Source organism: Pantherophis guttatus, chromosome 16 (genome assembly GCF_059756535.1).
Source record: "Pantherophis guttatus breed Tessera chromosome 16, ASM5975653v1, whole genome shotgun sequence".
Lineage (NCBI taxonomy): Eukaryota > Metazoa > Chordata > Lepidosauria > Squamata > Colubridae > Pantherophis > Pantherophis guttatus.
In genome coordinates this window covers 4,300,892-4,313,910 of record NC_142078.1, presented here as the reverse complement: position 1 = coordinate 4,313,910, position 13,019 = coordinate 4,300,892, and the positions used below count along the sequence as shown (strand labels likewise).

Here is a 13,019-nt window from a genome sequence, read left to right as displayed (position 1 = left end):
CCAAAGGAGGCCGCCCCCCACCCACCCCCACCCCCAGAGCCCCAATTCAGCCCTCGGAGAGCCGCGTTCCAGCAACCGACCGGCCCGCGACCCTCCGAGGGACGAGGCCGGGAAGGGGGACGCGCCACGGGATCCCAGAAAGCGGCCCCCTGCCCACCTTCGGCTCGCTTTCGTTTCTAAAACCAAGGGGCGCCATTTCGCTCCTTTTTTTATTTCCCATCTCAAAATATTTTAGAAAAAAATTGCCAATCCAGAAAAAAAAGACCATCTCCCTGTCCCTGAAATCCGGACCGATTTCGTTGTGGGCGAAATCAAACTCGCGGGGTTTGAACTGCCCCCTTCCCCGCAAAAATATATATATATATATTTTATATATATATATATAAACCTGGCACAATTCCCTTCCGCGTTCTTGGCATGCCTTCCTTTCCAGCTGCCGATGGAAAACCGTAGGAGTTTGATTCTAGCAGATTCTCCCTTCGTTTCTTCCCAAATCTTTCTCTCTTTCTTTCTTTTTCTCTTTCTCCTTTTTTTTTTCTCCCCTTCGGTTTCTTTTTCAACCGTTCGACTTTTCAACTTCCTTTTCTCTCCCAAAAGGAAATCTTTCGGAACCGAGCGGCAGAGAGTCAAAGAAAAGAAGGCCGGAGTGACACCGAATTAAGAAGGCTACTTCTTAACTGACCCGGGAGGGGGAAAAAAAGCCCCCCTCCCCCTCATTTTTAACAGCTGGGTCTCCAAAGCGTTGGAACGTGTTTTTTTTTCCCCGCGGGCGGGTGCCTGGAGGGATTGACGCCCGGTTTTGAAAAATAAAAATAAAAACCCAAAGAGAAGAAGCCGAATTCGTTTTTTTTGGGGGGGGGCACTCAAAATTTGCGCCTTCGCCCAATTTTCGGTTCAAGCAAACGGAATTCTGAACCGAATCTCCAGATTCTGGGTTGGCGCGGGATCCTGGAGCGCGAAAGGATCGCCAAAGGCTGAATTTAGCGCGCAGGCACAGAATCGCCATTAAATGAATCCTAAAGGGGACGTAAAAAATAAAATAAGGAGGGGGGAAAATAATTCCCTGCAGAGGCGATCGCGCCGGGGTTTCGCTTCGACCCAGCTGTTAAAACCTCTGGTTTAATTTTTTTTTTTTTTTTTAAAAACAAAACATACCGAGATTGAGGGGGGTGGGCGCAGGTTTTGGCTGCTCAGGGCTGCAACCTCTCTGCCTCCTTCCAAGAATTGGAATCGCCAAAGCCACAAAATTATATATATATTTTTAAAAAAAACAAAAAACCCGAAGCCTGCACCAACGAAAGGCGATTATTAATATTAATGAATAATTAATTATAATATTAATATTAATATTAACGCACTCTAAGCCGCCCTGAGTCTCCGGAGAAGGGCGGCATATAAATCAAATTAAAATAAATAAATAAATGATGATGATGATGATGATTCCTTGCCGTCAAGAAGGGAAAAACTCTGAGCAGATCCGAGCGGTTAAACGAATCCGGAGCTGCGCCTGGATCCCGGGCTCCCTTCTCTCCCGTCCGGAGGGGGTGGGTGGGTGGGTGGGTGGGAGAGCTGGTGGAGACCCCCCACCCCACCCCCCAAAAAAACCCCGTCTTCTCCTCCGGGGTCCCGGAGCGCAAGAGCCGCCGGAGCCCCGAAAGGCAAGTCAGTTGTGGGGCGCGCCGCCGCCGGGTTATCCGCGACCCTCCTCCCCGTTTTCGTGGCCAACATTAATTATGATAATTCCGGCGGCGGCGGCGTTGTGGGGGACGGTCTCTCCCCGGAGATGCTAAGTCGGGCCCGGCGGCAAGGCGCGCTGTTTCCCCGCAGGCCTCGGGTCGCGTTGCTGGGGGGGCTTCGCCGGTTCGAGCCTCCCCTGCGCGCCCACCTCCCCATCTCGGCATCCCTACCTTGCAACTTTCGCAGGTCAGCAGCCCGTAGTGGTACCCCGAGACTTTATCCCCGCAAACGGGACACAGCTCGTCCAGATCTTCATCGTACGAATAATCCATCACCTTTGCGGGCCTGCGAGGAAGGAAGAGAGAGAGAGAGAGAGAGAGAGAGAGAGAGACCGGGGGCAGCGCCTGGGAACTCTCCCCTTGGGGAGTTTTGGGGGTGGGTGGGTAGGTGGGGGGGAAAGAGGGAGAGGGAGGGAAGGGGGGCGGCGGCGGGAAGGCGCTGAGGTGCTGCGGGTGCCCCGACGAGCGGCGGCCAAGAGACTGGGGGGCAACGGGCAGCGGCCTCCTTTATAGCCGCGGGGACGTGTGCGGCGCTGCGCCTCCGCAAACCGTTCTCGTGCGGGCGGGGACGCTTAGGAACCCCCCCATCCCCTCCCTCTCCGTCGGGGAAGGAGGGCATTGAGAGGGCTCGGGTCTTCGCTGGCCCCCGGGGGGGGGCGGGCTTGGCCAGAGTCCACCCCTCCACCCCACACTCCCTCCCCCACACCGCCACCCCCAGCGACCAGGCACCCAACAGGGAATCGCGGCCTCCGCCTTCTTGTTCCTGCCCCCCAATTCCAGGGGAGGGAGGCAGGGTCCCCCCCCCGGAATCAGAGCCCCGACGGGGCGCACCGGTCTCTCCACGCAGAAGAGGCTGAGAGGCTGCGGAGTTCTGGCTGGCAAGCGCCCCAGAGAGCCAAGGATAAGGCCGCTGCGGGCTCTGGGGGGGGGAGGGTCCCCTTCCCTGCGCTCCGAGACCCCACGCGGATTCCCCTCCGTGGATGGAACCCCCCGATTGACTCCACGGAGCCACTTCCCAGCTGCAATCAATCTTTAAACCGAGCGTTACCTGGATTGGAATAGAGACTGATAACAAAAAAAACAACGCGTGACGGTGCGTTTGGGGCTCGGGGTAAGATCGGGTGAAGGAAGAATTTTGCCCCGTCTGTTGGGGATTTTTCCCACGCAGGAAAATAAAACCCTAACCGCTAACCACGCACGCTTGGCCGCTCGCTTTCTGTCACTTGGTGGCTAACTTCCCCTTTCGGTTGCCTCCATGGGGGGTTGGGACACAGCTCCCATCACGCCCTGCCAACAGCTGGACAAGTCAAGATGGGCATTGTAGTCCCACGCCTTTGGCTCAGGGGAAGGCAAGGCGCGGGTAGCATGAGAGGTTTCTCCCGCGGAGCCGAGCTGCGGGAAAGGCCGACTCTTCACCCCAGGCTCTTCCCAAGGTTTTCTGAAACCTTGCTGGGTTCTTTTTCGGATTGAATAAACGTTAGAGGGAGGGAGGGAGGGAGGGAGGAAGATGACAGGGAAGGAAGGAAGGAAGGAAAAGAAAGGAAAGGAAAGGAAAGGAAAGGAAAGGAAAGGAAAGGAAAGGAAAGGAAAGGGAAGGGAAGGGAAGGGAAGGGAAGGGAAGGGAAGGGAAGGGAAGGAAGGAAGGAGATGAGAATAAGGAAAGAAGGAAGGAGGGAGGGAGGAAGATGACAGGGAAGGAAGGAAAGGAAAGGAAGGGAAGGGAAGGGAAGGGAAGGAAGGAAAGAGATGAGAATAAGGAAAGAAGGAAGGAGGGAGGGAGGAAGATGACAGGGAAGGAAGGAAGGAAAGGAAAGGAAGGGAAGGGAAGGGAAGGGAAGGAAGGAAAGAGATGAGAATAAGGAAAGAAGGAAGGAGGGAGGGAGAGAGGAAGATGACAGGGAAGGAAGGAAGGAAGGAAGGAAGGAAGGAAAGGAAGGGAAGGGAAGGGAAGGGAAGGGAAGGGAAGGGAAGGGAAGGGAAGGGAAGGGAAGGGAAGGAAGGAATGAGAATAAAGAAAGAAGGAAAGAGGGAGGGAGAGAGGAAGATGACAGGGAAGGAAGGAAGATGATAGAGGGAGGGAGGGAGGGAGAGGGAAGGAAGGAAGGAAGGAAGGAAGGAAGGAATATCCTGAGAGAGAGAGAGAGAGAGAGAGAGAGAGAGAAAGAGAGAGGGGGGGGACAAAACACAGACCGCACAGACACACAATCACCAAACCGGCTCTGGCATTCTGGATTAACTCTTATCACACCAACGGAGAAATCAGGAACGCTGCGCTGCAGGCTTAAACCAGCAATTCAGAAAATTGGGGGGGGGGGGTGTCATTTCGTCTTCTGCCCTGCCGACTTAAGGGGGAACACGCAGCAGAGGTTTCCCCCTTTTTTTCACACACACACACACACACACACACACTGAAAAAAGCACGATGCTCAGGAAAACCCCCCATCCCTTCCGGGGCTGGGAGAAGATCATGAATTTCGTTTTCCTCCCTCTGCCGCCTGGAAGCCACGGGACGGGAGCCTCTAAAGGTCATCCAAACGCTTCTCGAAGACGCCGGATGCCTGCCGCTGCCCCCCTTCAGCCTTTGCTCATCCCCGGGCAAGGATCTTGCTCACTTCTCTGCCCGCCCTCCCCCCCGAAAGGCTTCTAGCTAGCCGAATAAACCTTGGTGCAAAAATTTTGGCTGACACAGAAGGCAGATTTTGGGATGCAAAGACAAGGGCTAAGGGGGATTCCCCTCTCCCACCAACCTCCTTCCCAGCCAGCAAAAAGAGCTTCTCAGCCCGGAGGAGGGGAAAAAACAGACAGCCCAAAACCCAGCTGGAATCGAAAGCAAACTCTGGGCCCAGCGAAAACTCCCCGGCCCTCCGCCTGGCAGGACAGCCTTGGCCCAGCGACCCCGCTCCTCCTCTCCAGACCGCCCAGCCTCTTTAGAGGTCAAAAAAAAATAAATAAAGCCAAGACCAGATGACCCCCCCTTTGGCCCTCCTCCCATTGAAGATAGCCTTCTTAAAATCTGGGCGCTTGGAAATCTAGCCTCTCAAGGAGCAAGGCTGAGTTGCTGGAGCTCGGCTTGCGAGGAAGATGATGGCCTTGAAAAGAACAGAAGTGGTGTGCGCTTCCTATATTTACACACCCACACACACACACCGACAATCACAAATGCCCTTTCCCCATCCAGGTGAAGGCGCCTTTGGCATGCGCCTCCCCGTGGGGAAGAGGGCACTTTCTCCCCCCCCACCTCGCATTGTCTTCCCTCCGGCAGCTTTCCTGGAAGGAAGCATTTCCTGCGTTTTAAACCCAGCCTCCTCTGGAGGGGAAATGGCAGCCGGCAAGACAAGCAGAGCCATGTTTGCAGAGGAATGCCTGCTCAAGCATGGAATCGTGGTCGCTGGAGAGCCAGAGTGCCCCTGAGCATAGGCAGAGTGTCTCTCCGAGGCCAGCCTGAAGCTGCAGAGGCAGAACAACTCTGGTGCGTGTTAAGGTTTGCGTTAGGGGTTGTCCAGATGTGCCATCGGTTGGAAGGGATGCTAGGATGGCGGTCCAACATCTGGAAAATCACAGGCAGTGCCCACCACCCTTGGCTTGGTCAAAGAGATGGTGTGGCCCTCAACAGTTTTTAATTGGGATTTTAAATTTTATGGATTTGGGATTTTAAATTGGGTAGCCAGTGATTTAATTCTTTTAATTATCTTAACTTTTGCATTTGTATGTTTTTTAATTTTGGCTGTTCACCGCCCTGAGTCCCTTCTGGAAGAAGGGCGATATACAAATTAAATAAATAAATAAATAAATAAATAAATAAATAAATAAATAAATAAATAAATAAATAAAACTTTTTTTAATTTGATTGATATGCCGCCCTTCTCCGGAGACTCAGGGCGGCTTACAGTGCGATAAGCAATAGCCTTCATACTTTTTGTATATTTGTACAAAGTCAGCTTATTGCCCCCACAAACTGGGTCCTCAATTTACCTACCTTAGAAAGGATGGAAGGCTGAGTCAACCTTGAGCCTGGCGAGATTCGATCTTACTTTAATTGCAGACAGCTGGTGTTAAATTACAGAGCTCTGTCTGCTGAGCTATCCAGGCTCACTTGAGGGGAATAAGTCTAGAACAGGGGTATCAAACTCGTGGCCCGCAGGGCAGATGCATCACATGCTGGCCCCTCCCCTGCCCGGTTTAGCGAAGGGGGGGGGAAGTCCTGATACGTCACATGATGATGCCATGATGATATGAGTTTGACACCCCTGGTCTAGAACAATGGACAAGAAGGCCCGTCCTCACCAAAAATTGTCCTCTCTGTTCCACGGATATCCCCCTGCCTGTGGCATGGAATTCAAGAGGGACCCAGCCAAAAATTCTCCATCTTCCTTCGGACAATCCCACATCAAAGGCGAAGATCTCAGGAAGAGGATTTCAGCCAAGTCATGCTGAAACTGACCGGGCCCGTGTCAGTTGGAAGAAACGGATAAGATTCCAACAGAAAGTAAGAAAGCCACCTCACAGAAATTCTTGAGTCTCTGATGCCCGAGAGAGTAAGAATAACTGCGATGGGCAAGTTATTCTGAAGGAATCTGGATTTCACGGGCAAATTGGAAGAACTGCAGACCAGTAAAAGAATAGATGAGAGTCATCCTATCCTGAAGCCAAGATCAAAAGCAGACTGGAGAACCTCCCCTTCCTTGGGGAGACTCAAAGAACTTTCTCTGTCTTAAAAAAGGAGCTTCCTCTCTTTTTGGCCTCTGGAATTTGTGATGGCATGAAAAAGAAAAACCACAACGAAAGCCATCCTCCCGATCTCGTCCATTTCTTGCAAGCCGTCTTCTCCAAAAGGTCTCAAAACACACGATCTGCTTTTTTTGCAGTGCCCAGATGTGAGTAGGAATCGCTTTCTATATTTTTTGGGGGGGTGGGTGGGGGAGATTGATGGTGGGTGTTATCTCTCCCAAGGGAGCAAAAGACACTACTATCCTGCTTCTGGTGTGCCAACTCTGCGTCTCAGCCTAGCACCCGGGCTCTCTCTAAACAAATCCTCCCTTTCCCCCCCGTTGTTGGAAGTGAGACCGTTCCAGGTCCCGCCATGGGAAACAGCCTCAAGATCTGGGGCCTCCTCTAGGGAGGTCCACCGTCCTGATTAGTTGGAGAAGATGGTAGTAGTAGTAGCAGCCCAGATGGTGGGGGAAGAAGAAGGCGAATTCACCCAGTGGTGCTTCGAACGAAGCCACCAAATCTCACCAAATCGGAAAAAGGGGACTGTCCAGAATTCTTAACTTCAAGTTCAACCTATTCGGGAGCCCAGATCTTCTAGGCTACCTCGGCCTACCTAAAACAGAGAGATTGGCAGGCAAAACGTCCACCGGTTCTCGTCCCACCTCATCCTTAGCTAGAGAGACCACGAATTACCGCAGAAGTAGATAAAAAGTACAATTGTTCCAATGACCTTGGCAGTGCCTGTTATCAATCACTTACTTGGAAAGGAGCCCTCGGATTCTCTCTCTCTCTCTCTCTCTCGCCGCTTATGACTCCACCAGCTTCTCCTTAGCTGTGAAGTTCTCCAAGAGTGAAAGTGGCTGAAGGCCAAAGCCTTGGACTCCTCCAGGTCTTAATCCAGATGGAGCCCCATGGAGAGCCCGGCTTTGGTGACCGAGCGCGGAACTCACTCCCAGGTAGATCTGCGTGGGTGCACTTGTCCTGGGCAGTCGCAGCCTTTCGCCGGACACTCGTCCAGTCCCCGCCTCCAAATGGTGACCACGGTAGATTTCAAATACTTGCTTCATTGGCTTCCTCCAGGGCCACGTGACGGTGCTAGCAACAGAAGAAAAAAAAAGAAAAAGAAAGAAAGAAAGGGGAGGGAAAAAAAACAGAAAGAAGAAGAAGAAACAAAATTAAGATACAAAACTGTCCATAAACCAGCATCAGAATGTGGCAGCTGAGAAGATAAAGAGGACCTTTGCCATACATAAAGCAACACGAGAAAGAAACTTGTTAATAGATGGGGTTGAGGGAGGGGCCCTCGGTGGACAGAGAGAACATTTAAAAAAAAAATTGAGGGAAGGAGGGAGACGGTGGATTTATTGCCGTGGTCCTGCTGGCCTGGACAATTTTTCTTTCTCTGTTCACCACTTCAGAACAGAACACAATAACAATTGGAAGGGACCTTGGAGGTCATCTAGTCCAGCCCGCTGCCCAAGCAGGAGAGTTTACACCATTTCTGACCGATGGCAGTCCGGTCTCTTCTTGAAAGCTTCCAGGGATGAAGCTCCCACAACTTCCAAAGGCAGCTTTAGAGTTGAAAGTTTGATCCCATACTGGTTCAATCGCCACAGAGGCCATAAGAGATGCCAGGGAGTCCATTTTTGGCCAGTGGTGGGTTTCAATTTTTTTTTACTACCGGTTCTGTGGGCGTGGCTTGGTGGGCGTGGCATGGCTTGGTGGGCGTGGCTTGGTAGGCGTGGCGTGGCATGGCTTGATGGATGTGGCTTGGTGGGCATGGCTTAGTAGGCGTGGCAGAGGAAGGATACTGTAAAATCTCCATTCGCTCCCCACTCCAGGGGAAGGTTACTGCAAAATCTCCATTCCCTCCCCAATCCAGTGGAAGGTTATTGCAAAATATCCATTTCCTCCCGATCAGCTGGGACTCGGGAGGCAGAGAATAGATGGGGGCGGGGCCTGTCAGAATTTTTACTACCGGTTCTCCGAACAACTCAAAATTTCCGCAGCCGGTTCTCCAGAACTGGTCAGAACCTGCTGAAACCCTCCTCTGATTTTGGCTCTTGTGAGCTGTGCTTTTTTGGACTTCAAACCTGCCTTGTTTTTAAGTAAACCCTTCCCTGTGCAAAGGCAGTTTGCGATGCATCGATGAACACACATACTCCCCAAAAAAAGAAAAGCATTTTTGTGTACAAATGTATCCATGCCATATCTGGGTGGGAGGTTGCCCACTCGCTTGCCAAGAATGGCCCTTTGCAACAGGTCTCTGTGGAACTTGCAGATTCAAAGGATAATTTTTTTTTAGAAGGGGCCAAGAACGCTGTGCCCTAGCAAAAATTTGCCCCCTGATGGAGACGTGGCCAGGAGGTCCACCAGAAGGCATCCAGATGTTTCGACAGTGGTCCAAAGGATGGAGCGATGGCACTTGCCAAGGGGAGAAAAATGAGACACTGAGCCAAATCAAGGATGGCAGGTTTTTCTTAAGACTTAGCGGGATATGGAGAAGGCCTGGGAAGGCTGGGTAGGATGATGGCCATCTTCCAGAAGATCACGGTGAACCCGCCATCTGCAAAAGGACATTATGTGTGAGGTCACAATCTCAGAAAATTCAGGTATTTCTACCTGGAGTGGAATTTAGGCTAATCCAGAGGGAGTTTCTGTCCCTTCTCAACATCATCGCAGATCTTAGGAGAACCTCAAAGGTCATTCAGTCCAACTTCCAGCCAAAGGAGGAGACGATTGTTTCAAAACTCCAGCCGTGATCTCCTTCTGAGACGATTCGTTTCACCACCACCGAGTTTTAATAATCAGACTTGGGAGTCCTAGTGGACGATCGCTTAAACATGAGTCAGCAGTTTGTGGCAGCAGTCAAAAGAAAGCTAAGACAATCCTTGGTTGTATAAACAGAGGCACAGAATCAGAATCACATGAAGTGTTAGCACCGTGTTTCCCTGAAAATAAGACCCTGTCTTATTTATTTTTTTTTGAACCCTGAAATAAGCGCTTGGCCTTATTGCCATGCGCTCAAAAGCTCGATTGGGCTTATTATCAGGGGAGGTCTTATTTTGGGGAAAACAGGGTAGATAGATAGATAGATAGATAGATAGATAGATAGATAGATAGATAGATAGATAGATAGATAGATAGACGATAAATATGGATGGATGATAGATAGATAGATAGATAGATAGATAGATAGATAGATAGATAGATAGATAGATAGAACAGACAGACAGACAGACAGACAGACAGACAGTCAAATAGATATGGATGGATGATAGATAGATAGATAGATAGATAGATAGATAGATAGATAGATAGACAGACAGATAGATATGGATAGATAGATAGATAGGATAGATAGATAGATAGATAGATAGATAGATAGATAGATAGGATAGATTGATGGATGATAGATGGATGGATTGGATAGATAGACAGACAGACAGACAGACAGACAGATAGATATGGATGGATGATAGATAGATAGATAGATAGATAGATAGATAGATAGATAGATAGATACTGTTTCCCCCCAAAAATAAGACCCTGTCTTATATTTTTTTTGAACCCTGAAATAAGCGCTTGGCCGTATTGCCATGCGCTCAAAAACCCAATTGGGCTTATTATCAGGGGATGTCTTATTTTGGGGGAAACAGGGTACCTCTTTATAAAGTAAGGCCAGCCCTGGAATGCTGCAACCAGTTGTGGTCACCACATTGCAAAAAAAGATGTTGAGATTTTGGAAAAAATGCAAAGAAAAGCAACTTAAAATGATTAGGGGCCTGGAAACTAAAACATACGAAGAACGGTTGCAGGGTTTGGATTTGGCTAGTCTAGAGAAGAGAAGGACTAGCAGTCTTCCAGTATTTGAGGGGCTGCCACAAAGAGGAGGGGGTCAGTTTATTTTCCAAAGCACCAGAAGGCCGGACAAGAAACAATGGATGGAAACTGACCAAGGAGAGATTCAACCTGGAAATAAGGAGACAGTGAGAACAATCAACCCATGGAACAGAAGTTGCCTTCGGAAGTTGTGGTAGCTTCATCTCTGGAAGCTTTCAAGAAGAGACTGGACTGACATCTGTCAGAAATGGTGTAGGGTCTCCTGCTTGGGCGGGGGTTGGACTAGATGACCTGCAAGGTCCCTTCCACCTCTGTTAATCTGTAAAGAAAAGCAACCTGGAATTAAGGAGAAACTTTCTAACGGTGAGAAAAATTAAGCAGTGGAACCGCTTGCCACCAGAAGTTGTGGGTGATTCATCCCTGGAGGTTTTCAAGAAGAAACTGGACAGTTGCTTGTCTGAAATGGTGTAGGGTCTCCTGCTTGAGCAGGGGGCTGGACTAGAAGACCTCCAAGGTCCCTTCCAGATCAATTCTGACTTTGAATGTCCTTCTAAACATTGAATGGAGATTCGTCTCCTTGTACCTCGAATTGTTTGGTCTTAAAATGACATTAACCCCCCCCCCCACCCCCAATGTTTCTGCCTGGATGAAAAAAAAGACCGCAATCTCATCTGGAATGAGTTCTCGCCTCACCATATTTCTCTTTCAGATGGCGAAACGTCTATTTTCACCTCTTTTTCTCTATCGCCGCTCGTTTTCCTTCGTCGTCTTCCCAAAGACGTCCTTAGACGAACGAGGCTCAAAAGTGGACAATCAGAAGATGAGAGGCTACAAGTAGTTCTCAGCTTGGAATCATTCATTTGGTGACCAAAGTTACAACGGTACTGGGGTGGTGGGGGGAAGTGACTTACGACTGGTCCTCCCAGTTATGGCCATTGCAGCATCCCCATTCCCAGGGACACGTGACCGAAATTCAGGCAACCAGCGTACAGTATATTAATCATGGGCACTCCATCACTGGAGGTTTTTAAGAAGAGACTGGGCAGTCACTTGTCTGAGATGTTATAGGTTCTCCTGCTCGGGAGGGGGCTGGACTAGAAGACCTCCAAGGTCCCTTCCAACTTTGTTCTTCCTTTCTTCCTTTCTTCCTTCTTCCTTCCTTCCATCCTTCTTCCTTCCTTCCTTCTTCTTCCTTCCTTCCTTCTTCCTTCCTTTTTCTTCCTTTCTCCCTCCCTCCCTCCCTCCTTCCTTCCTTCCATCCTTCTTCCTTCCTTCCTCCCTCCTTCCTTCCATCCTTCTTCCTTCCTTCCTTCCTTCTTCCTTCCTTTTTCTTCCTTTCTCCCTCCCTCCCTCCTTCCTTCCATCCTTCTTCCTTCCTTCCTTCCTCCCTCCCTTCCTTCCATCCTTCTTCCTTCCTTCCTCCGTCCCTCCCTCCCTCCCTCCTTCCATCCTTCTTCCTTCCTTTCTTCCTCCCTCGCTCCTTCCTTCCTTCCATCCTTCTTCCCTTCTTCCCTCCTTCCTTCCAACTTCCAAGGTCCCTTCCAACTTCCTTCCTTCCTTCCTTCCTTCTTCCTTCCTTCCCCCCTTCCTTCCTCCCAAAAGTTTCTGAAAGTTTTCCTCCCCCCCCCCTTAACTTTTAGGACTTCTTCTCTAGGAAGTCAACTCTTTTCCACACCATCTCCATGTTCCTCACTCAATCAGGATGGTGTGTGATGATTCCAGATCCCAAATCTTGCCACTGAGCTTCTCTCTCTCTCTCTCTCCCTGTTTTTCTCTCTTTCCCTCTCTCTTTCTCTCTCTCTGTTTCTCTCTTTTTCTCTTTCTCTCTCTCTTTTTCTCTCTCTGTCTCTCTCTGTTTCTCTGTTTCTCTCTCTTCTTTCTCTCTCTCTCTCTCTTTTTCTTTCTTTCTCTTTTTCTTTCTTTCTCTCCCTCCCTCTCTCTTTCTCTCTGTTTCTCTCTTTCTCTGTTTCTCTTTCTCTCTTTCTCTTTTTTCTCTCTTTCTCTTTCTCTCTGTTTTTTCTGTTTCTCTCTCTCTTTCTCCTTTTCTCTGTTTCTTTCTCTCTCTGTGTGTATTTCTCTCTCTTTCTCTCTGTTTCTTTGTTTCCCTTTTTTCTCTTTCTTTCTCTTTCTCTGTTTTTCTCTCTTTCTCTTTGTCTCTGTTTCTCTCTCTTTCTTTTCTCTCTGTTTTTCTCTTTCTCTGTTTCTCTCTCTTTTTCTCTCTCTCTTTCTCTTTCTCTCTGTTTTTTTTCTCTCTCTCTTTCTCTTTCTTTCTTTCTCATTGGCCAGGTTCCTGAGGAGAATGCCTGCAACCGCCCAATCGGCTGCAGAGAAGGGGAAGTCACAGAACACCTGGGGAAATGATGCTTCTGTTTTTGGGGTGGGGGTGAAAACTTGGCGGCCTTGTCGAACTGGACGAGAGGGGTCCATCCCGGAGGTTTGAGTTGTTGCAAAAGAGGAAGGGGGCAAAAGAAAAGCCACCCAAGGAGCTTTGCAAAAGAGGGGACCCACCCCTGCTGCATAAGGGACCGCCGAATGCCAAAAGGATGAGGGGGGGAAATGAAAATTCTTTCATGCAGAAGAAGTTTGGAGGAGACAGGCGATGGAGAGGCAAGGACTTAGCTAGAAGAGTGGGGGGGGGGTCAGGATCTCTAGCAGGGAGGTCTCTGGAAGTTGCCAGTAAACGGAGAACCTCCATTTTTCCCTCCGGCGTCTTCAAGCCATGCCATTTGG

General features: G+C 49.8%; 1 protein-coding gene across 2 annotated transcripts in view; it reads right to left on the bottom strand.

Annotated features, from left to right (window-relative positions):
• NR5A1 (nuclear receptor subfamily 5 group A member 1) overlaps positions 1–7,541 on the bottom strand; it is a 47,013-nt gene extending 39,472 nt beyond the window's left edge. For both annotated transcript variants that reach the window (XM_087879882.1, XM_087879883.1), the window contains exons 1-2: positions 7,206–7,541; positions 1,908–2,022 (exon numbers count right to left, since the gene is read on the bottom strand). In XM_087879882.1, coding sequence (XP_087736008.1) covers positions 1,908–2,009 — 102 coding nt within the window. In that variant the 5' untranslated portion in view covers positions 2,010–2,022; positions 7,206–7,541. The remainder of the gene's footprint in view (positions 1–1,907; positions 2,023–7,205) is intronic.
• Between the last annotated feature and the right edge of the window lie 5,478 nt (positions 7,542–13,019).